This window comes from Bidens hawaiensis, unplaced genomic scaffold, assembly GCF_021521415.1.
Source record: "Bidens hawaiensis isolate Kalapana, Puna unplaced genomic scaffold, B.hawaiensis_p1.1 tig00019438_1, whole genome shotgun sequence".
Taxonomy (NCBI): domain Eukaryota; kingdom Viridiplantae; phylum Streptophyta; class Magnoliopsida; order Asterales; family Asteraceae; genus Bidens; species Bidens hawaiensis.
In genome coordinates, this window is record NW_027492950.1 from 57,805 (window position 1) to 81,408 (window position 23,604).

The following is a 23,604-nucleotide window of genomic DNA, read 5'->3' on the forward strand; positions in this document are numbered from 1 at the left end:
GTTTGGATCATTTGATTGGTTGGATTTGTAGTCGGCCCCAAAGATTGGGCACTTGCATGTTAAAGCATCACCATTCACCAATAGAGGTGATTTTTGGAGTGAAGAATGAGTCCGAAGTGTCACTTTCTCCATCCTTTCTCTCTATTGCCCACTCACAATCCACAAAAGCACATTTTCTCACCTCTCTCCTCCATCTCCCCTCTCATACCAGTTTTTAAGGATTCGCAAGAATTCAACCATACCTTTTCTCCTCCACATTACATTCTCTCTCTTCTAGAAAAAAACCTAAAAATCTCCTGATGGAGATGCTCTAATGTAGTAGCAACCAAAGGGCTCAACCATCCTTTCAACGCCCCTCTATATTGGAGGGTAATGGTTTAACAATTAAAGTGTGCGCGAGGTGGCAAAGGCGTAACCCCGCAGCAAATTGTCTAACAGAACAAGAAATGCAACTGTCACAATGTGCTATAATAGTAACTCTGATGACCCTCCACTAGATATTCTGTGTTAACATGCTCACACACAGAGTTTATTACATGCAAAAGTCAAGAGTATAGAGCTTTGAAGATGAATATAAAGAATACCAGATGTATGTTTATTGACTTGTTTATTATTAATCTTAAATCAAATATCACAGGTCATGATATCAAATTTCTAACCTGAATCTTTGGTAAAGTAACACATGAAGTATGATAATGACATTAGAAATTTTCGTTTTTGTTTTCTATTTTGACACTAAAATTGAAAATGATTCACTATTTTCAAATCCGTTTTCTGACTTAGTTCCTCCCCTTCCTCCGGCCTCAGCCCCAGTCCCTGTCTCATCCCTCTCAATGAAGAACGCTGGCCGTTTGGGCTCAGGTAGATGCATATTTTCATTTGTAAGCATAGAAACAACTTCTGACATGGTAGGTCTGTCTGAGGCATGGTCTTGAACACATAAGAGACCCACATGAATACATGTCATTACTTCCTTGGGAGTGCATGTATCTTCCAGTACTGGATCCATCAACTCCAATCCCCTGCCTTCGTTCCACAATTCCCATGCCTACATTTCATAATTGAATGTTCAGTTTGTTTCAAATTAGAAAAACAATATTTATGATTAACTTACGAGTCCTAGAAGGTTGAGTGGGTGTTCCACATCATAGCTCACATGATTCATCTTGCTGCTTATAATCTCAAGCAACAAAACACCAAAACCAAAGACATCAATCTTGGTTGAAATAATGCCATCTATCAGATACTCTGGAGGCATATATCCACTGGATATAAAATAGAGTTAATACATTAGGTCTTTTTATTTTTTTATTAGTAACACAACTTTCACATGACAACCTATGAGCTCACCGTGTTCCAACTACTCTACTAGTATTTGCTTCAGAAACATTGATCCCAAATAACTTAGCCATGCCAAAATCAGATATTTTTGGCTTCAGGTAGTCATCTAGCAAGATGTTACTGGCTTTTAGATCTCTATGGATTATCCTCAACCTTGAAAACTTGTGGAGATACAGAAGCCCCTGAGCAATGCCATCGATTATTACAAAGCGATTGTTCCAATCCAGTAATCCTCTCTTCCTAGGATCTGTTAATAAATTAGTAGCAGCAACCAAAGAAGAATCAATTTCACAAAAAAATAAAGTAGTGTCAGTTCTTACCAAATAGAAAGAAATCCAAGCTATTATTAGGCATATACTCATATACAAGGATCTTTTCTTCTTTTTCAATGCAACACCCTAGAAGCCGGACAAGATTAGTGTGTTGAAGTTTGGCAATAAGTTCGGTTTCGTTTTTAAACTCCTTGACTCCTTGTCCAGATGTTCTTGATAGTCGTTTGACCGCAACCTCTTGCCCATCAACTAATTTTCCCTGTGAAATGCAACTCACGCGGTTTTAACTGAAATCTTCTTTATTAGAGTACTGTCTTTGAAAGTTCACCTTGTAAACTTCTACAAATCCTCCCTTCCCTAGCTTATTAGTGCTTGAGAAATTGTTCGTCGCAGATGAGATACTTTGAAAGGTGAAATAATGCAGCTCAATGTTCATATTTTTATCTGTTTGTACATAAGTGTAGAAGCGTCTCATTTGAAGCAGCACCAGCTTCTTGATTTTCTTCGTGATTCCTAACATTTTAACAAAGAATACTTGTAAGATTGTTAAAATGCCAGCTTTGGAAGTCATCATTTATTCACATGTAGATGAACTAAAATTCTTTGTTTGGGTCACGCTCAACACTATTCTAGAAACTCACGCATCTAGCTTCTTTTGGATCGACTTAATAACTAATCAGTATACTAAAATATACAACCATATGAACATATAATAGTATCCCCTTCATACATATGAGTGAACTCCCTTGTAAATAATTTATATGCTCATATATCAACACAAAGAAATATTATTTTTTTATTAAGATAAGTTTGTCTTTGGATAACATTTCTGTTGGCCCGTTAACTAATTCCCGACCTGCTACAAGTTCGGCAACCGGGTTGGGTTAATTCCTTGATTTGGAAGTTTGGTGAATTAAGGGTATTTTAGGGATTACAAATTAATGTGTATTAGTATTCAAGTTTTTTTTCAAATTTAATGTTTAGATATAGATGAGTTTGTGTTTATATCTAGTAAGGAATTTAAGTCTAGCTAGGATTGGTTAGGTTATATAAACCGACACAATCAAGTTTTTGAGTTAAGTTTTCTTGATCAATAGAATTTGGGAGTTATCCAACTTGTTTGTTCTTTGTTTACCGATTCATACCTATGACTTTCTTAATCTATCAAGTTCATGTAAGTCTGCAACACAGGCAAACAAAATTATATTACAATGGTTTTCACCAAGTTGCTGAAATCCTGGGACTATGGGCTTTATGTTTTAAATCTACCCTAGATATATTTCTTAATCGAGGGCGACACCCCCTTAATCTCCGGGTTCCCTGATTTCAAAATTACACTACTTTTTAGATAAGTGTTTATTCCACACCTCCTAACTTGTACCAATTTATATATTGTGAAATCTTATTTGGTTTTCATGTAAATCCCGATTACCTAAAATAGCTTGATGACAAAAAAAAGAAGAAAAGAAAAAAAGGTAACATGCACAATGGAGTAAAAATGTAATGGTGATACCTTTAAAATTAAGGTTCTTGTATACCCAATAGCATGATAGAAGTACAAATAATGGTACAATCATGATAATCAACCCAATCCAGGGTTTTTTCTTCATTTTCTTTTCCATCTTCTCTTCTGCATACAATGGAAAACGAACTTTTAATTGTATTAGGAAACTCACTCAAAACTTAATTACTATAATGAAACCCTACACAGTTTATATTGACCAAACTAAACACGTTTGAGTGTAACTAGAATTCCTGAATAATTGATAAATAATTAAATTAAACCTAACAACCTAAACCGACATATATTAGGAAGCAGGGGTGGACCTAGCTTACAATTCCGGTAGTGCAAAATTTTATATGTTTTAGTCGGTTTTTGTATTGCGCTACCCCTTAAAATATATAACGTTACCCCTTTCTATTTAAATTCCAACCAAATTAAAAGCCGAAATCAATTAAAGTCCAACCAAATTTAAGCCAAATCGAATAAAAACATTGTTTGTTGTTCCCTAATGCTTAAACGCTTGGTTTACGCCGGACATCAATATTCTAAAAAACAAAGTTTCATCCATGTTGCAGCCGAGTAGCCATGGTCAGTGCTCTTCAGTCCCTCTTTTACGATTTGAATTTTACTTGTTCAATTTAAGTATTATTCTACTTCTAATTAAAATTGTAATTGTTTATTTGTTTATATAAATTGTTAATTTGAAATTGTTTATGGGCAATTGAATGCTTTTTTTTTAACAATGAACTTCTTTTAATTTTTGTTGCCTATGGGACTTGAACCCAAGACCACCCCTCCAAACCCAGGTGTTTTAAAAATTTGCATTTGCCAATGGACAACCACCCCATTGGTACAACTGAATGATTGATTATGGTTTGTTGGATATTTGAATAGTGTAAATTGAAAATTGTAATTAATTAGGGATTTAGGGTTTATGTGTAAATTGTAATTGAGTATGGATTTATGATTTAAATGTTGTTCCTTTTTAAATTAAGGAACTTGAAAGATTAGACGGTAAAGTCTTATCATCAATCTTTTTCTCATGATGTTGTCACTCAAACTCCAACTGCATCGCCTATAGTTATGCAACCATATGTCTGGGTAAACTCCCTCAGCCCTTATACCAGAACTATCCCTCTCAGTGGGTTTATTAGGTTCCACCAACAAGAAAGTTGACGAACCCGTAACACTTCAGATGTGGGGTCTGGCTAACTATTCTGCCGAATTTAACATTTACATCCTTGTTAAGGATTTCATTAAAAGTAGAGTGATACAAGGAATCCGAATTGAAGAGAGTTTTCATACAATTGCTAAACGACCTCATCGCTGAGCATCAAAAGTTACAACAAGAAAGTGTGATTGGCCTCCACCTCAGCGTTTCCTCAAGACCTCTCCAAACACCACCAAAAGACTTAAATGGCAGCCACAGTGGTGATCAGTTGTGAGTGCCCCGTATGTGGTAGTTCAACTCCAATGGCAACCACCATGGAAATCGCGTTCCGTGAGGATAATAAGTTTTCAAGGGGCGAGGAATTGATACGATCTATTATATATATTCATTAAAGTTTAATATATTATTTAAGTTTATCTATTATTTAGTTTTCTTATTATATTATAATTAGGTTCCTTATTGTTTATCTTTTTTCTATTTTTATGTCTTAGTTTTCTTATAAATTGTAACAATCTTTTGAGAAAGAATAAGAAAAATAATTAAAAAATTATTCCAACTTCGGTTTCTCTAATTGTCTTTTATTCTTGAAGCCTAACCCACTCTACGAGTCTATTGGGAGATTGAAAATCTCGAATCGGTCTCTATCATTAAATGTTTTGTATATACAGGGGTAGTAACGTTAATTAAAGGTGGCTTCCGTGCACAAGCCTTTGACCTAGTGACACTAAGGTGCATGACTGCATGCAAAAAAGTGCCTCTCCTCAAATGCTGAAGGTTCAAGTTTGTGGTGGACAAAAAGGTGTACATTTAAGAGCAATGTTCTAAAAAAGAGTGTTAAGTCTACTAACCTCTATGATAATCGAAGGTGTAATAGTATTTATGTATTCCATCTCTACCTGGATTCTCTACCATTTTACCGTAAGTCTTGCAGCCTGCCCTGTTTCTTGTTGTAGTATAAGCCACGCAAGAACAATTACTCCAACATATTCTTTGGCAATCATATAGGTTATAGCTTTCATCATATACATGTTCATCTACAAAACTATAACTATTGTAATGGTTGCGGTGTGGTGAACCAAAGTAATCTTTCCTGCACTCTAATTTTTCAAACTCATCTTCAACACAACCAGGAGGGTCATCATTGGAGTGGCAGTGGAGGCTTAAATTTAGAGGTGAACCCTTAAGCTGACCATCTTGATGCACCCTCAGAGCTGGATATGATTCATATGTTCTTGTCATATATGTGAAGGATTGTTCAGTCTCATTTGAAACATAATAGAGGTGGACATCTGGACCAGAAGATTGTAGATCAGTGTTTTTAAATTGACCATTCTGCCAAGGTCCACTTGTCCAATGGATATTCCCTTGCCTTAGCACCACCATTTGACCTGTTCCATTGAGGTCTAATGTAAATAACCCATCGGCTGGTAGCTCATCGTTCCGCCAAGAAGTCAGTGACCATCGGTGCCCAGTCTTGAGGTTAATCCCCAATTTCATTCTGGGTAGAAGCGTGTCTGTTGGGTTATCAAAGCTTTGCCATAAAACCCGCTTAACTGACCCATCTAGATGCAGTTCTTGGAGCACCAAATTCCCTGAATCCAACAGTGTAACACTTGTGTTGCGTGTTACTAGTGGAGTTGGATTGAAGAGATCAAGAACAGTGCCTCCACCAGATAAGATGCTGAGCTTCCCATTACCATCTATGATGAGCTTGCCATATGTATCCGGGATCGGATTGTTTCTGTTTGCTACCCAAACTGCTGTGAAGTCGTCCGATGCGATCTTACTTAAGTCGCCCAAACAGCGGTATCTTAAGTCGTCCAGATAACCGGATCCAATTTGGTTTCTGTAGAATACCCCTAAATAAGGACTCATTGTAGTGCCAAAGCTAAAGAACTTCAAACAGAAGACCCTGTTTGTTACGGACTGAAACCATTGCAAGGTATGGGACTTGTCCCACATCGGTTGTATGGGCAACTGATATGGGGTTTATAAGCCAAATGGGTTCCCTCACCTATCAGACTAGTCTTTTGGGTTGAGTTCTTCTGTTTGGCTTGTAACATTGGTATCAGAGCCAACCTCGGAGTGGTGGCCTGGAGGAAGCCAGCCGTGACCAACGAGGACTCGGAGTGGTGTCCCACGGAGTGGTGGCCTGGAGTGAGCCAGCCGTGACCAACGAGGACGTTGGCCCTTGAGGAGGGTGCATTGTTACGGACTGAAACCATTGCAAGGTATGAGACTTGTCCCACATCGGTTGTATGGGCAACTGATATGGGGTTTATAAGCCAAATGGGTTCCCTCACCTTTCAGACTAGTCTTTTGGGTTGAGTTCTTTTGTTTGGCTTGTAACACTGTTTGATGAAACCAGTTCGTCCCAGTCCTTGAGCTGTTGACCCTGATGTAAGGTGTCTGTTTCTGAATCACAAGGATTGCTAAACATAAAGTATAATAAAGTAACTAAGAGGAATATGCTTCGGTATGCCATCGTTCCCTCACCTATCAGACTAGTCTTTTGGGTTGAGTTCTTCTGTTTGGCTTGTAACATTGGTATCAGAGCCAACCTTGGAGTGGTGGCCTGGAGGAAGCCAGCCGTGACCAACGAGGACTCGGAGTGGTGTCCCACGGAGTGGTGGCCTGGAGTGAGCCAGTCGTGACCAACGTGGCCGTGACCAACGAGGACGTTGGCCCTTGAGGAGGGTGCATTGTTACGGACTGAAACCATTGCAAGGTATGGGACTTGTTCCACATCGGTTGTATGGGCAACTGATATGGGGTTTATAAGCCAAATGGGTTCCCTCACCTTTCAGACTAGTCTTTTGGGTTGAGTTCTTTTGTTTGGCTTGTAACACTGTTTGATGAAACCAGTTCGTCCCAGTCCTTGAGCTGTTGACCCTGATGTAAGGTGTCTGTTTCTGAATCACAAGGATTGCTAAACATAAAGTATAATAAAGTAACTAAGAGGAATATGCTTCGGTATGCCATCGTTTCCGGGAAGATAAATAACATTCTCGCTATGGGCTGAAAAGTGATATTATCAAAATTCATGGTAAATTTTCTTGACTCAATAGTCAACAGTCAACACCATATATTTTACGTTACATGTAGTCAGCATAATAGACATATGAAAGGGATGTTGATGTATTATTGAGTTTAAGAGCTTTGTTTTTCTTTCCTTTCAAACGTCACATTTAATGCTTTGGTTAACACTTGGTGAACAGAATATGACTCCCTCTAATTAGGTTTGTTATTGTATCTACCTCATTATTGTCGAATTTTACTTATATTAATAAGAAGCAAATTCGAATTCAGATTAAATATTTTCAAATTCAAATAACCCAAATTCGATTCGATTAACACCGCTAACCCATTCTCTACCTTCATGTTATTGATTAGGGAGCCCTTTGTGTGGACTACAATGATTTATATCATTAGCTCCCATGATGATTTATTATGCAAATGAAAGGATTTTTTTGTTTTGGTTCTTCACCCAAAATTTTCTTTGTACTTCGCGCTAGTTTGTTTGTTTTTTTACCTTATTCAAAAAGAAAGGATATTTTTCGTTTTGGTGTTTTTTTTTTTGTTTTTTTTTCATTTTTCCAAGACGGACTTCTCCCAACCGTTCATACTATAGCTCATATCCACATCCATAAGACTTTTTAAGGGAACTTAATCCTTTCCGGTTGGTCAATGTTGCTCTTCATCTTCAAGATGAGAGAGCTAATTAATAATTTATTACATTCGACATGAAATCAGTGATTTCATTGTTTTAAAGTGTTCACACGCCGAGCTTGTTGGGAAAATTCCTTTAGCTGCTCAATCATATGGAATGCAGTCTGATCCTCAAACTCTTAATGGAGTTTGGGAACAATAGTGGCCGGCAGCATCATGCACGACATCTTGGACGAGTCATCAGCATGTCTAGCAAGCTCATGCGCCCCTACTGTCCTGCTAGCTTTTGCAGGCGACTCATGAAGAATAGGAGATCCCATAACGTATTACGTCTTGTCTGACTTGTGGACAATCCCCAAGTTGTAGAAAAAGTCATATCTGATTAAAAAAGCTTGTCCCATACCCGGGTCAAAACCTACGAGGTATCTATCGGGGTGATTAACAGTCAGGCATTATTAGAACTATAAACATTATTAGGATTTATTTTATTTTGTAACATACTTATTATTATAGGGTTAGAATTGTATTTTAGTAGTTAGGTTAATTGTTGCAGCCGTCATAAACTTCTTAACTGTCACAACGGTTATTGCGACATTTATCCTCCTTGTTGTGTCTAAATACTTGATCGAATCTCTGGTATCATCACCAAGATCGATCCTATGTTATTGATAATATATATATATATATATATATATATATATATATATATATATATATATTCTAAATTCTTGTTGTTCATCTTAATCGCATATACTGTGCTCTTTGATTTCCAAGATTCTGGTATCAGAGCCATGGTTACCTTCCTATCAAATCAACCCAATATACACATAAAACTCTTCATCATCATGATGCCTTGCCAACACTGCATTCTTGAACAACGGAAGATCAAACACAGAAGGAGTAGAAGGAAGCAACAACGCTGTTATTTCTGCAAAGAACTTGGGCACTTCATTGCCTGTTGTCCGATTAAAGAAGATCAAGAAGCCAGGGAATTAATAAGTCAATCTTTAGACGTAGGAACCAGAAATCATTCCAACACAGAAAAACATCAGGAAGACTTATTGGTTGCAGGTTCAGACAAAGGGTTATGGGCAAATATGTGGTACGTAAGTTACACTATCAACCATCACATATCGGGTAATTTATCAATGTTCAGTTGTATCAAAAGTTCGTATGGAATAGAAACATACATTGAAGGGACAAGAAAAATATTTATTAGGGGATTAGGAACGGCAAATGTTGAAACAGAACAAGAAACATTATTTATCCCTAACGTGTTTTATGTTCCTAATGTTGATAAAAATATCTTAAGTTATGATCAATTAATCCTTCAAGGGTATGTAGTAAAAGGTGATGGGTTCATTGGACGTATATTTCAAATCTTTAAAGGTCCAAACATCGTTAGTAGTCTGGATGATGTAGAGGGTAACAAAGGAAAAAGGCTTGTCTTGAATATAGAAAAGAGAGATAATGATCAGGATTATGTTGATAAATGCAATAAGGATTATGAAAATTTCTTGAAGTTAGAAAAGGAAAGTTTGTGAAGAAAGATAATGGGAGTTCGTTAGAAAACTATATGGAGAACATAAGTCTTGATTCTGTAAAATTTAATTGGAATGAAGCGCTCATACATGCCTTAGAATTTAGAACATTTGATGATTGTGTTGCCCTCATAAATCTAATCGATGATTCGAAATTTGTCGTTGAATATAAGGAACTTTTAAGAAACAAATTCGAGATGATGATACATTGGTTTCTTAATGATCATCTTTCCTTAAATCGGCTAGTGCCACCATACAACAACCAAAACAAAAAGGTGGAGTTATTTGATCTATATATTGTTGTAAAAAGAGAAGGAGGACATGAGAGAGTGGATGAAAAAGAGTTGTGGACAATGGTTGCAAAAGATATTGGTTTCAAGTGGTATGAAGGACATGTTATGAAACTAATCTATGCAAGATATTTAGATGTATTTGAGTTTGAACACAGGTTATATACAAACAAAGAAGAAACAGGAAGGAGTCATAAAAAAAATGAAGATATAACAAAGCCACAAGCCGGCTTGAAAATCTGGAAAGCAAAGATTATGATGCACCAAATGAACCAGATGCAAATAATGAAATGGAAAGGAGACTAAAGGAATCACATGAATATGCCCTATTCATGGGAAACGACTGGATCGGAGCAAAGAAGATGTTCAAGAAACGAAATGAAGAAAACAAGAAACGAAAAACAAATTTCGATGCTGCCAAGATTGCTCTGGATGAAGCCTTTCAAAGTCTACCAAAGAACAAGACCTCCCTTAAACCTAATTATGTTTAAGGGAGAGTATTAGAACTATAAACATTATTAGGATTTATTTTATTTTGTAACATACTTATTATTATAGGGTTAGAATTGTATTTTAGTAGTTAGGTTAATTGTTGCAGCCGTCATAAACTTCTTAACTGTCACAACGGTTATTGCGACATTTATCCTCCTTGTTGTGTCTAAATACTTGATCGAATCTCTGGTATCATCACCAAGATCGATCCTATGTTATTGATAATATATATATATATATTCTAAATTCTTTTTGTTCATCTTAATCGCATATACTGTGCTCTTTGATTTCCTAGAGGCATTGGGTATGCCCGTGAGATTTAGGTATATTATTCCATACGTGCATGCATACCTAAAATACATAAAAAGGAAAGAAAACCATGTCGGATAATCGGATATATAGTCCGGTAATTGGTATATGTTACCAGGTAAACCGATATATCACCAAATCCCATACGTGATACGCGTCCCATACCCCGATGAATAACTTCAAAAGTAACCCCATACCCAATTACCCAACCTATTTAAATCTCAAATGTTCTGGTTTTCTGTCGGGTTTCATTGAACAAAGGGACCTAATAGTATAAACTTGGGCACCTAACTTTTTTACAAGATTTTTTAAAATGTCTACTTTGGTAGCGCAATGTTGAGTGGGGTCTTCCCTCTTTGGCAATTACTTGAATCTGCCATTATAACAAGTGAAAGCCGCATGGCTACACCTTTTATTTATTAAGTTCATACATACATCACAAGTTCAACATCATGGAATTACATAACAAAACAAACCACTAGAACCGTGGACTCATCGAAACTAATAGAGGTGACTTCCTGTGGATTGTAATACCAAATGCCTCATTCATGTCCATATCCTCATTTTTCATTCCATTTAGCAACGTGATGTCAAATTTGTAAACAATATTAGCTAATGCAAGCTCGATAACAGGCACACTAAATTGAATACCTGGGCATGATCGTCGACCAGCACCGAACGGCAACCACTGAAATTGCAACCCTTGATAGTTAATGGAGTTGTTCAAGAACCTTTCAGGCCTAAACTCATTTGGTTCTTCCCATAAGGTAGGATCTCTTCCTATTGCCCAAACATTGATGATCACTTGTGTGTCTGATGCAATATCATAGCCCAATAGTTTTACATCTTGCATCGCTTTTCGAGGAACGAGGAGTGGACCAGGAGTATGTAGTCTCAAAGACTCTTTTACGACAGCTTTAAGGCATGACAGTTTCTCCAAATCCTCCTCGGAAATCATGGATCTTCCTTGTGCTACTTTTATAACTTCTTGTTGGAGCTTCTTCATTACTGTTGGGTTTTTTATTATCTCACTCAGTGCCCACTCTAGACTTGTATATGTAGAATCGGTTCCAGTTGCGAACGCCTCCTACAAGAAACACATATTTTAATAAATGGTTTTAATATTTGGTTGTATAAGCAAGAAACCAATTATATGATTCATGATTACAAGTGCTACTTGAATGCATATTATGATATTAATTGTATTTTCATAGATCTTCTGTGGCACCTTAGATAAATGGCAGTTTTCTAGTGGTGAAAAAATGTTTAAACCTTGTTTTTGCGACGGTTTTAAGGTCGCTTTCGTCCCTTTTGTTGTAGTGGATATAAGGCATGACTTAACTCTCTTAAGGATTTATCTAATAAATAAATGGACTTTTAGAATATATGAAAGTCAATTTAACACAATCTACAAAGTTAGTACCAATTAAGATCATGATTAATAAAAGAAAACTAGAAAGATGGAGACATCATACCAAGATGAGAGCTTTAATGGTATCTCTATGAAGGGGAAAACCGGTTGTGTTATCTTTCTGCAGATCTAGTAAAATGTCAACAAAATCCTCTCCTTCATTAGCATCCTTCTCTTTCTGCTTGTTTAGATGTTCTTCAATTATTCTTTCAAGAAACTCGTCAAATTCTTTAGCTATTTTTTCTGCTCTTCCAACTGAACCGATCACTTGATCGACCCATGATAGCCATGGAACATAACTACCAACTGTAAAGACAGTAAACGAATCCACATATGCTCGCACTAAATTCTTGTGCTTTATTCCATCGAACTTCCTTCCGAGGGCAACCCTACTAATTATATTATTTGTTAGGGAAGAAAACTCAGACCGCATATCAACTGTTTTCCCACAACTTTCTTCAAGCATGCGAATCATATGACTGATCTCCTCTTCTCTCAGTTTCTGGTACGACTTAACGCGTGTATTACTTAGTAGATTAACTACCACAATGCTCTTCAACCGCCTCCAGTATTCTCCGTAAGGAGCAAATGATATGCTCTTAGAGCCATAGAGCAGTATGTTGGGCATGGTTAAGCTAGGCCGGTTACAAAATATGAGATCATGCGTGTTCATGATCTCTTGGGCTGCTTCGGCAGAGGATGCTACAACTGTGGGGATGCTACCTAGGTGAAGGAGCATGACTGGACCGTATTTTTGGGACAATATTTGGAGGTTGCGATTCGGGTTCGAGCCTAGCTGGTGAAAGTTTCCGATTATTGGAAGTTTTGGTGGAGATGGTGGTATGTTTTTGAGGCTATTTTTGGAGTCAAATGAAGCCCATTTGACACAAATTAAAATCACTAAAATAATAAATGAAATCAAAAAGAGGAGAAGAGTTGTTTCCATTACTTTAATTCCTTGGTAGCAAATTTCTGGATTTGTTATGTCCTAATGCTATGGAAGGATCTGAATATATATTAGTGCTGGATCGCAATAATTCAATCATGCATATTTAATTCATATAACTTAATTTATTATAGCTGCATAAAATATTAAGGTCGTGTCAAGAAAAGTATTAGCTCATGGGTGAAAACTGGAAAGTTTTTAACTTTAAAAAACACTGTCTTTTCAATTGCAACATTATATCTTCTTCACCCTTCGAGCTAATGTAATCATGGTTTATTTCAAATTTAATATTGCTCGTGGTGGTTAAGTGATGTGCCAAACAACCAAAATGTTAGGGTTTAAATCCTAGAAAGTGTTGGTTATGATGTAATTATTCTAAAAAAACTTAGAAATTGTTGTTTTAAAAAAAGTGATGGTTTACAGTAACATGATAACATCCTTAGAAAAAGTTTTATTATGTTAAAAAAGTTGAATAAAAGGTTTTAATCAGAAATTTATCTTATTTGAGTAAATTCAAGGATTAAACCACCACAAGAAGTAATCAATGAAATATTTGAAGTTGGTTTATTAGATTTGGAATCTACCTTTATTTTATTTATCTATATATTTTTATTTTTATAATAAAAGGCAATCCAAGGAAATCTTATCTTGATTTGACTATAAATAATAACGGAATATAATAAACCCATGGTCATTTTCGAATTTTTATTTGCATAATTAGATGAAATAAACAATCGTTTTATTTCACGTGTCTTCAAACAAAATGTTATTTTTTTTATAAATGCAGCATGCAGACGATTTTAAGCCCGGCCCAACAAACATTGGGCTTTAAGGCTGAAAATGTATGTATGTATGTATCAGATATTTTAGATGAATAAATACAATTTCTCTCTCGTTTTCATCACCCTATCAACTCTCTATTTTGGTTTACAATCTTAAAATTGTGCATATTGACTATAGAAAGGCTCTTTTGAGTTTGACCCTTCTGTTTCTTGATTTGAAGTTTCGATGTTCTGTATTTCAACCACCACTGCCACCATAGCAAACTTCTAATGATCTGGCAGCATAATCCAAAAACTAAATAAATAAAATGCATGGTCACGTATCCAAGAATCACCACTAAGTGTTAATTCGCTGTATTTCTAGGCTACACCTATCACGCTCATTAAATTGTTTGGGCTTTGGTTATGAACGCTAGTTTCACAGCATTTGGATGATAATCAAAGAGTCTTACAATGGCGGTAAACATTCTTGTGTCGGTTTAGCTTTCAAAGTAGCACGATCTTATTCAAAATTTTCCCATAACGGTGGGCCATATTGTTGCTATCTATACTATTTTTCTGTGAGATGCCTAATTCCAGCTTGTACCATATTCCTAGCCATAGTATGTCATAAGCCAAAATAACAACAACAGGATTATCAATAACTAGTTGAGTAATAAACATGATATTCTTAGCTAGACCAGGAACAATGAAACTATTTCAAGTAAAAAAGTACACTGTGATAATTAACAGTATGATCAACAATGGAGATTGCGAGCGACATATCGTTACCAATAACGACATTTTCCAAACCAATGTATGGCACAGTGGCACACGAATCAGGAATCCACGACTCATCTAGTTGCCCATAATGTGGTGAAGCCTGCTGAGCAATGTGTTGATCCAAAAACAGTTGAATCTTCAAGCCCGATTTAAGGCCCATATCGGGTTGTGAGGATTGCAAATAAAAAATCTTCATAGGAGTAAACGGCACAGTAATTGCTTGATTTATAATCTCTTCTTTGGCCATTGAAGTTGTAATCAATTTCTATGAGTCGATCTTCGAACAACAGAACATCAACAATATTTACCAAGTAAGTGAAGAACCCATTTGTTTTAAATTGTTTGCTCGAATTTACTGCTGCAGATCATTTTTAGTTACATTTCCTGTTATGATGACAAAATAGCTCAGATGTAGGAATCAAATGGATAAATTGTTGATCTGGAAACTTGAAAATAGTCTGAAAAAGAATGAAGAACAGTATGGAAACAGGTATGTCAAATGTGTATAAAAATGATTAAATACAATAACAATACAATGGCATTCTATATATAAGGTATAGGAGCCTACAACTGCCATGTAACTAGATGTAACAGAAGTCCATAATGAATCAAATATCAGCCTGCTTCTTTCGGAAACTAACACAAGAAGTACATAATGCTATTAGACATGCATGTTCATTGTGGCTGTCTTCTATTTTGACACTAAAATTGAAATTGATTCGCTATTTTCAGATCCGTTTCCTGACTTAACTCCTCTTCCTCCTGCCTCAGCCTCAGTCCTAATCTCATCCCTCTCAATGAAGAAAGCTGGCCGTTTGGGCTCAGGCAGATGCATATTTTCATTTGTAAGCATAGAAACAACTTCTGACATGGTAGGTCTGTCCATTGCATGGTCTTGAACACATAAGAGACCCACATGAATACATGTCATTACTTCCTTGGGAGTGCATGTATCTTCCAGTACTGGATCCATCAGCTCCAAACCTCTACCTTGGTTCCACAATTCCCATGCCTACATTTATAACTGAATGTCTGATCAATCTGTAATTTGTTTCAAATGATGAAAACCACACATACAAAGGATTAACTTACGAGTCCTAGAAGGTTGAGTGGGTGTTCTACATCATAGCTCACATGATTCATCTTGCTGCTTATAATCTCAAGCAACAAAACACCAAAACCATAGACATCTATCTTCGTTGAGATGATACCATCTATCAGATACTCTGGAGGCATATACCCACTGGATATTAAATCAAGAGTTAATACATTATGTTATTAATGATATTTATATAACAACTGTCACAAGATAACTTATGGACTCACCGTGTTCCAACGACTCTACTTGTATTTGCTTCTAACTCGTTGATCCCAAATAACTTAGCCATGCCAAAATCTGATATTTTTGGCTTCAGGTAATCATCTAACAAGATGTTACTGGCTTTTAGATCTCTATGTATTATCCTCAGTCTTGAAAACCTATGCAGATACAAAAGCCCTTGATCAATACCATCAATGATTAGAAAGCGATGGTTCCAATCCAGTAATCCTTTCTTTGTTGGATCTGTTAATAAATGAGTGGCAGCAACCAAAATAGTAAGAACCAAGTTCGTATGAATAATGTACCGAGTGCTAGTTCTTACCAAATAGAAAGAAATCCAGGCTACTATTAGGCATATACTCATATACAAGGATTTGTTCCTGTTTTTCAACACAACACCCTATAAGCCGTACGAGATTAGTGTGTTGAAGTTTGGCAATGAGTTCTGTTTCATTCTTAAACTCCTTGACTCCTTGTCCAGAGGATCTTGAAAGTCGTTTGACTGCAACCTCTTGCCCATCAACTAATTTTCCCTGTGAAAATGCATCACATGAAGTTTTAACCTCAAATCTTCTTTAGTAGAAGACTTTCGTTGAAAGTTTACCTTATAAACTTCTCCAAAACCTCCTTTTCCTAGCTTGTTAGCACTTGAAAAATTGTTTGTGGCAGATGAGATGCTTTGAAAGGTGAAATAATGCAGCTCAGCGTTCACATTCTTATCCATTTGCATGTAAATGTAGAAGCGTCTCACATGTCTCATCTGAAGCTGCAACTGCTTCTTGATTTTCATCAACTGAACTTGCAACAGCTTCTTAACCATCATAGCAAATCCTGATATGTTAAAAAGGAAATACTTGTTAGATGGTTAAAAGTTAGAATTTCAGCTTTGGAAGTCATTATATGTACATGAAATAAGTTTTTAAGAGTTGTTGAAGCAGTTTTTTGTTTTGTCTTCTAGGAAATCCCCAAGGGGTAGCCTAAGTGGGCTTTTAGTTGAGCCCAGGTTCGAGTTCTTGTTGTGGAAGAGTTTCAGTCTTTATTATCACTATTACCAATGGGAACTTCAGATTTTAACTTGTTTGGCTTATGGTAACACTATTCTAGAAACTCATGCATCCAGCTTCTTTTAATTTGCATTAACTTAAGCAGTTACAGTCTTACAGAGGATACGTCCATCTGAACATAGTTATAATATCCTCTTTATACATTTTATTGAACTTGCTTGTTTACAATTTATAGGCCGAAATATCAACACGAAGAAATGTACCTTTTTGGAAGGTAAATTGGTCATTACATAGCTCTTCTTGATTTATCAAGTTCATGTAGAGCAAAATCACTAACATTGTCCGTTTTACTAGGTTGTTGAATGGAGTAAAAAAGCTGAGTTTGTTACCTTTAAGATCAATTCTTTTGTATACCCAATAGCATGATCGGAGCATAGCAAAAGATACAATCACGATAATCAACCCAATCATGATAATCAACCGAATCCTCCTCCTCCTCTTCTTCTTCTCATCCTCCTCCTCCTCCTCCTCATACATCTCTATTGAGTATGGTGAAGATGAACTCTCTTCTGTTAATGCTCAGTATAAGAGATTAATACCTTATCAAATCAAGCTACACATTTAAAAAATAAAAACTTTGGCATATTAAAATAAATGTGAATATTGCATCTTTAAGCTTTGGACTCCTAATTTTTTTTATTTTTTTCACGTTGCTTCAAAATTGTAGTGTTCAAAAGTAATTATATAGACTCCAGCATTTGGTGATATGCTTGTTATTATTGGATGCTTTCAATTACAATAACAATAACTTCAGTTCCAACATTTATATGTTTACCTGTACAAATCTTATTCAATAAGGGTTGTTTGATGTATATTATTGATAGAGATTATATAATACAAAGTTACAAAAATTACTCCTTCAATTAAGGAGTTTAACAAAAATACGAGACACACAATTAATTACATAATATTTGCTAATATTATCTAATATCCCCCCCCCCCTCAATCTGCATGGTGGAGGACCGAGACGAAGCAAGGCGCGAAGATATTCGAACTGAGCGCGCGGAAGGCTTTTAGTAAAGATATCTGCCACGAAGATTGGTTGGAACAAATTTGGTATACAACTGACCAGAGGAGACAAGCTCTCTAATAAAGTGGTAATCAAGGTCAACATGCTTAGCTCTTTTTGTGTGAGACTGGATTCTGAGTCATAAACAGGGCACTCTTGTTATCATATCACATAAGAGAGTTGGTCGATCCGGAGGTAAGGCATGAAGCTCTCGAAGAAGATGGGTAACCCAGTCAATTTCAGCAGCCGTATTTTCCATAGCACGATATTCAGATTCACAACTAGATCTAGAGACAGTGGGCTAGCTGTTTCTTGGCGCTCCAGGAGACAAGGTTACCGCCAAGAAATATAGAATAACCATAAGTAGAACGACGAGTCTCTAAACACCGAGCCCAATCTGCATATGAATATCCTAAGATAGAGGGTGAACGTGGACGAGTGAAATGAAGACCAAATGATATTGTCCCTTTAACATAGCGAAGTACCCTTTTAACCGCCTGAAAGTGAATAATAGTAGGAGCGTGAAGAAACTAACTCACCTGATTAACTGCATAAGATAGGTCGGGTCGAGTAATTGTCAAATACTGAAGTGCTCCGACGAGTGATCGATAGAGAGTTATATCCGAAAATGGTTGTCCATCGGACGTGAATGACTCATGAGGGCCAAGCGGGGTAGTGGCCGGTTTAGAGTCATATAATTCCGCCTCTTAAGAATATTGGTGGCATATTTCGTTTGAGACAAAAACAAACCATTTTCAGTATAGGCTACTTGGAGTCCAAGGAATTAGCTAAGGTTGCCCATATCCTTAATAGCAAATTCTTGATTGAGCCGACTAACAAAGGCATTGATTATTGTCTCGTTGTTGCCGGTGAGGATAAGATCATCCACATAGACAAGGAGATACATGATGCATGAGTCCTATTGATAGATAAACAAAGAAGTATCGGCACGACTACAAACAAAACCGATAGTAAGGAGAAAGGTGCTTAACCGCTGAAACCAGGCACAGGGTGCCTGCTTTAATCCATACAAGGCCTTTGATAGTTTGCAAACATGATTCGGGAAATGTGGATTTGAAGAACCTAGCGGTTGTTCCATAAAGACAGTTTCTGTTAAGTTGCCATTCAGGAAGGCATTTTTAACATCCAATTGATGTAGGTGCCACTTGTTTAAAACAGCGAGAGAAAGGACTATGCTAACTGTGGATGCTTTAACAACTGGACTAAACGTGTATGAATAGTCAAGACCCGGAATCTGAGTAAAACTTTGTGCCACTTAGCGAGCTTTATATCGATCGATAGAGCCATCAGATCTATATTTTATACGAAAGACCCATTTGGAACCCACAATATTTGAACCAAAAGGACGAGGCACAAGTGTCCAAGTATGATTATGATTTAAGGCTTCAAGTTCTTCATTCATGGCGGCCATCCAACGTGGACTTTTAGCAGTTGTTTTAAAAACCTTTGGGAATGTTCTCGGCAGAAAGAGCGATATGAAGTATGTGATCAGTGAGAGTAGCAAAGTCAGCTACATGCTTTGGTTTAAAAATACCATCCTTGACTCGAGTCATCATGGTATGAGTAGAAGTCATAGTGGACTGTTGCGGTTGAGATGATGGGGCATGTAATAGGCTGTGTACTGAATTAGTGGAGGCAGTAGCTGAGCTGGAATCAATATGAGGGCTAGTTGGGGGTGTAGGAGTTGGGTTGGGCAGTGGATAAGAAAGAACAGTGGATGGGCTGGTAGATTGGCTAGGTGAGCTGGGAGGTGTGGCAGATATTGGTGAGGCTGGTGTGGGCTGCGTAGCTGGGTTTTTCGAGGATTCAGAAGTAGGATGGCATAGGTGACAAGGAGAAGTGTTGCGCTTAGGTGATTGAGAAGGAGGTGTGTTGAGCTTGGAGGAAGTAGGCTGGATAATAGGCAAGTCATCAAGAAAGTTTGATAGGGTTAATGTTGACAGGGATGGAGAGGTTGCATTATTATCAAAGGGAAAGACTGACTCATTAAATCGGGCATGTCTAGTGATGTAAATATGATATGTTGTTGGGTTAAGACAATGATACCCCTTGTATTGTGTACTATAACCAATAAAGACACAAGGTATGCTTCTTGGTGCAAGTTTGTGTGGAGAGTAATATAAATCACCTTTTATTTTACTATATTCTCAAGACCCTAATTATAGGAATTTTCGTACGATTGGTTGCCAAGTCGTACCCTAATAAATCACCTTCTAATTTTCGTACCCTAATTAGAGTAATCTCGTAAGTACGGAAAGACTTGGCAACCAATCGTACGAAAATTCCTATAATTAGGGTCTTGAGAATATAGTAAAATAAAAGGTGATTTATTTCCCAATAAGGTCGTAGGATGACGATTTATAATAAAAGTGGCCGAGCAAAACGCATCCGTCCAATAAGAAGCAGGCACATGCGCATTAAAGAGTATTGAAAGACCCATTTCAACCACGTGGTGATGTTTTCGTTCCGCACGACCATTTTGCTCTGGCGTATAAGGACATGAAATGCGATGAAACGTGCCATGTTCTTCAATATTTTACGAACGGTGTAATATCCTAAAAAATATAATGAATAAATAAATAAGGATCCACATCTTTTATTATGATGTGTGAATATAACTTTGAGGTTAAATAATAATACCTGCTCGTAACTATACGGTTAAATAAAAGGTATATTTTGAAACCTATATTATAAATTTACTTTAAATAAAAGTTTAGATATTATAATAATTTGAGGGCTCAAAATAATAACTTTAGTAATGATCTCAGCCAAATAATACTCTCTCATAAAAGTAGTCAACATTGCATGGAAAGTTAAAATGGTAAACCAATAATAGACACAACCCCATTTGTTGTCAATATTGTACAATTCACAGTAATTGTCTTAATAAACGTAAATTTTATACCATGTTCATTTCCTCTCATTACACCACCACCTGGCACTTCAAGAACCCTGCCACGTTTAATATTTTTGAATGATGAATCCACCTGTGAAGATGCATGAATGATGAATCACCATGTTATGTGAGCCACGTAGCAGAGTCTAAACCTCCCCAGGATATTATTGCTTGCCATTCTTCTACAACCTCCCTAAGATGATGCCTGACTACTATCTCTATATATATGTATGCTTTGTTTTTCTTTTCTTTGAGACTCTCGTTACATCACATACATAAAACTTTTGAGATTTTAATTCATTAGTCAATATGAGAAACAATTAGGAAGCAATAGAAATGATAAGGCCGAGTGAGGGAGAAATAAAAGGGTAGTAGTGGTAAGTGGCGGTAATCTCAGTGGAGCTATGACGGCAAGTGCCGGAACTATCGCCAAGGGCTATCAAAGGTGGGCTAAGACGGTGATCCTTTGTGATGGTAAATATTGGCGATACTATGGTGACGACTACTACGTATGATGGCGTGACGAAGATGCTATGGCGGAGACACGGAGATTGTGGTAAAGTGATGGGTCTCGTGGTGGTGATCAATCGTGTGGCGGTTATAAGATGGGTCTGTGTATCCGGATTATTCTAACAAACTGGTATAAACCTTTTTTAATTATGAATTTAGTAAATCTATAGAATAGTTAATATTGAGTACCGGTCAAGTTTAACTCTTGATTATACATAATATAAATGTTAAAAATAAGCTTTATAATATTTATAGCAAAAGCCATCACGAAGACAATAATACAAAGATGTAAATAAAATAGACTGTCATAATACATAACAATTAGTTTGGTATCAAACTAATTGTTTGATATATATAAAAACATGTTTTATATATAAGATATAAGTTCATATGGATACACGTGGTTTACAAATAAGAAGATTATCTCAACGAAATGTGTTAATTGGTTAGTAGGTTATCTTAGTATTTAATGACTCGTGAGATGACTTAGAGTATTATTGGTATATAATATTCAGGTATATCAACTCTGAGGACATTTTATAAAAATAAAAGACGTTACTAATTAACTAGAAGGCTTGGACTGCGGTAACATATAATAGGTGAGTTCTATGACCTTGCCCTTTTTTAATATTATTTTTGGGCTGAGATACATGCTCGTGAAATGGTTTTATAATAAAATTATAAGTTTCAATGACTTCGTTTTCTTAATCATTTTGAGACGAGATACACACAAACTTACATTGACTTTAAACATATTTAAAATAATTATTTATGTGGACCATATGCTTTCAAATCCTTTTTATCTTATATTCACTAAAGTTTGTTTAAAATTATAGAAAACATTTTCGTAAAAAAACATTATTTGAAATGGTTTTAATTGAACTAGAACGTTTATAGACAAACTTTGATTTTGTAATTTTAGAAACGTGTGCATACAAACAATTTGGAATGACTTGGCACAGTCATAAGGAAAAATGATTATATTTAATTGAAATGTTTTATGAGTGGTTTTATACCATGGGGCTTACGGGCCAGGAAACTCCATGTAAGACCTTAGGGGCATTGGAGGATGGTGATATGCCATATACCTTCTGGTGATTAACTCCATGTACGGATAATTGGTGCATTGGAGGGTGGCTTCGTACCACGGGCCTGCGGGCTGGAAAACCTGCATGTAAGACTGAAAAAACACTAAGTGAACCCTGGACAGATTATAGATAATCTGGACAGATTATAGATAATCTGGGGGGTTAAGTAATGTTTCCCACGGATGAGATCTGACTGAGAAGGCTGTTCTTCAGGAGACCTGCAAAACAAACACCGTAAGCTCGTCACTGAGAAGGGGGGGGGGGGTTCCTCCTTGTGACCACCCTCCGGCGTGAGAATCAGACTAGATTGCTCTGAATATAAGTGTATATTAAGAGATTGCTAGATAACTGGATATCAGATGATCTTACCATTCCAAGATGTTGGAGTACTTATAGCCGAAGGTAGGTTAGAAGGTATAGCCGGCTGAATAGTATTCCTGTTCTACCAACAGTGGACTATGCACAGGCCATACTGGTTGGTGGATAGGTTACGGCCAACAGTAACTATGTCGGCTGCACTATTCCTCCAACTGCAGATTATGCACGTCCTACCTACTGTGGATTATACGCAGGCCATGCTGGTTGGTGAATAGGTTACGGCCAACAGTAACACTATTTCACCAACTGTAGGCTGCGCATGCTCTACAGTAAGGGTTGGTGAGTAGGCAGCGGCTAATAGTGACAAACAGTACTAGAGGGTGCTCCTCCTCGTACTGTTGTCGGTGAGCTGTCACCCTGTGATTGGCTCATGGGCTGTTCTGGTCAGATTGTCTGTCCTATCCATACCTTGGTAGGTATAGTACAGAAGATCTTTCAGAATCATACGGACTGGCTCATTTTGGCGGGATCGTTCCCGTCTTGCTCATTCCTTCGTGTGACTACTGAAGTATCTATTGTCTTGTGCGTGTAGCCCTGCTGTCTGCGGGTAGCCTTCCCTGATGGCTTGTATCCGCAACTGCGGGAACAGGCGGGGTACTTCACCATTGGGAGGCTTTCCCTGCGTGTACAGCTTGCGTACTGCGCGTAAGGTTCTCTGAGCATGGTGGGTCCTGCGGAAGCAGATGGCCTTTGCGCAGACGTCCCTGTTCAAGGTGAGTCTTGCGGGACCAACTGGGCTCTGCTGGGACCTACCTCTTCAAGTCCCCCCAGTCCAATGTTCTTCTCATGAATGTTTAATAAAGTGAGGTGAACTTTTGGACTTTGAG

General features: G+C 37.0%; 3 protein-coding genes across 3 annotated transcripts; all 3 read right to left on the bottom strand.

Moving 5' to 3' along the window:
- Window positions 1-542: 542 nt before the first annotated feature.
- Window positions 543-6,250, bottom strand: LOC143558323 (G-type lectin S-receptor-like serine/threonine-protein kinase CES101). The gene is made up of 8 exons (XM_077047172.1): window positions 5,137-6,250; window positions 3,521-3,531; window positions 3,127-3,217; window positions 1,942-2,126; window positions 1,662-1,872; window positions 1,351-1,588; window positions 1,115-1,265; window positions 543-1,048 (listed from the first exon to the last, which is right to left on the bottom strand). The coding sequence occupies exons 1-8, from the start codon at window positions 6,248-6,250 to the stop codon at window positions 725-727; spliced, it is 2,325 nt and encodes a 774-aa protein (XP_076903287.1). The 3' UTR covers window positions 543-724.
- A 4,475-nt stretch (window positions 6,251-10,725) lies between these two features.
- On the bottom strand, window positions 10,726-13,018 carry LOC143558310 (cytochrome P450 Tp4149-like). Its single transcript, XM_077047160.1, has 2 exons — window positions 12,065-13,018; window positions 10,726-11,676 (listed from the first exon to the last, which is right to left on the bottom strand). Exons 1-2 carry the CDS (start codon window positions 12,944-12,946, stop codon window positions 11,068-11,070), a joined length of 1,491 nt encoding a protein of 496 aa, XP_076903275.1. The 5' UTR covers window positions 12,947-13,018; the 3' UTR covers window positions 10,726-11,067.
- Window positions 13,019-15,144: 2,126 nt separating this feature from the next.
- LOC143558330 (G-type lectin S-receptor-like serine/threonine-protein kinase At1g11330) lies at window positions 15,145-16,754 on the bottom strand. The gene is made up of 5 exons (XM_077047178.1): window positions 16,416-16,754; window positions 16,134-16,344; window positions 15,817-16,054; window positions 15,583-15,733; window positions 15,145-15,502 (listed from the first exon to the last, which is right to left on the bottom strand). Exons 1-5 carry the CDS (start codon window positions 16,632-16,634, stop codon window positions 15,182-15,184), a joined length of 1,140 nt encoding a protein of 379 aa, XP_076903293.1. The 5' UTR covers window positions 16,635-16,754; the 3' UTR covers window positions 15,145-15,181.
- Window positions 16,755-23,604: the final 6,850 nt, after the last annotated feature.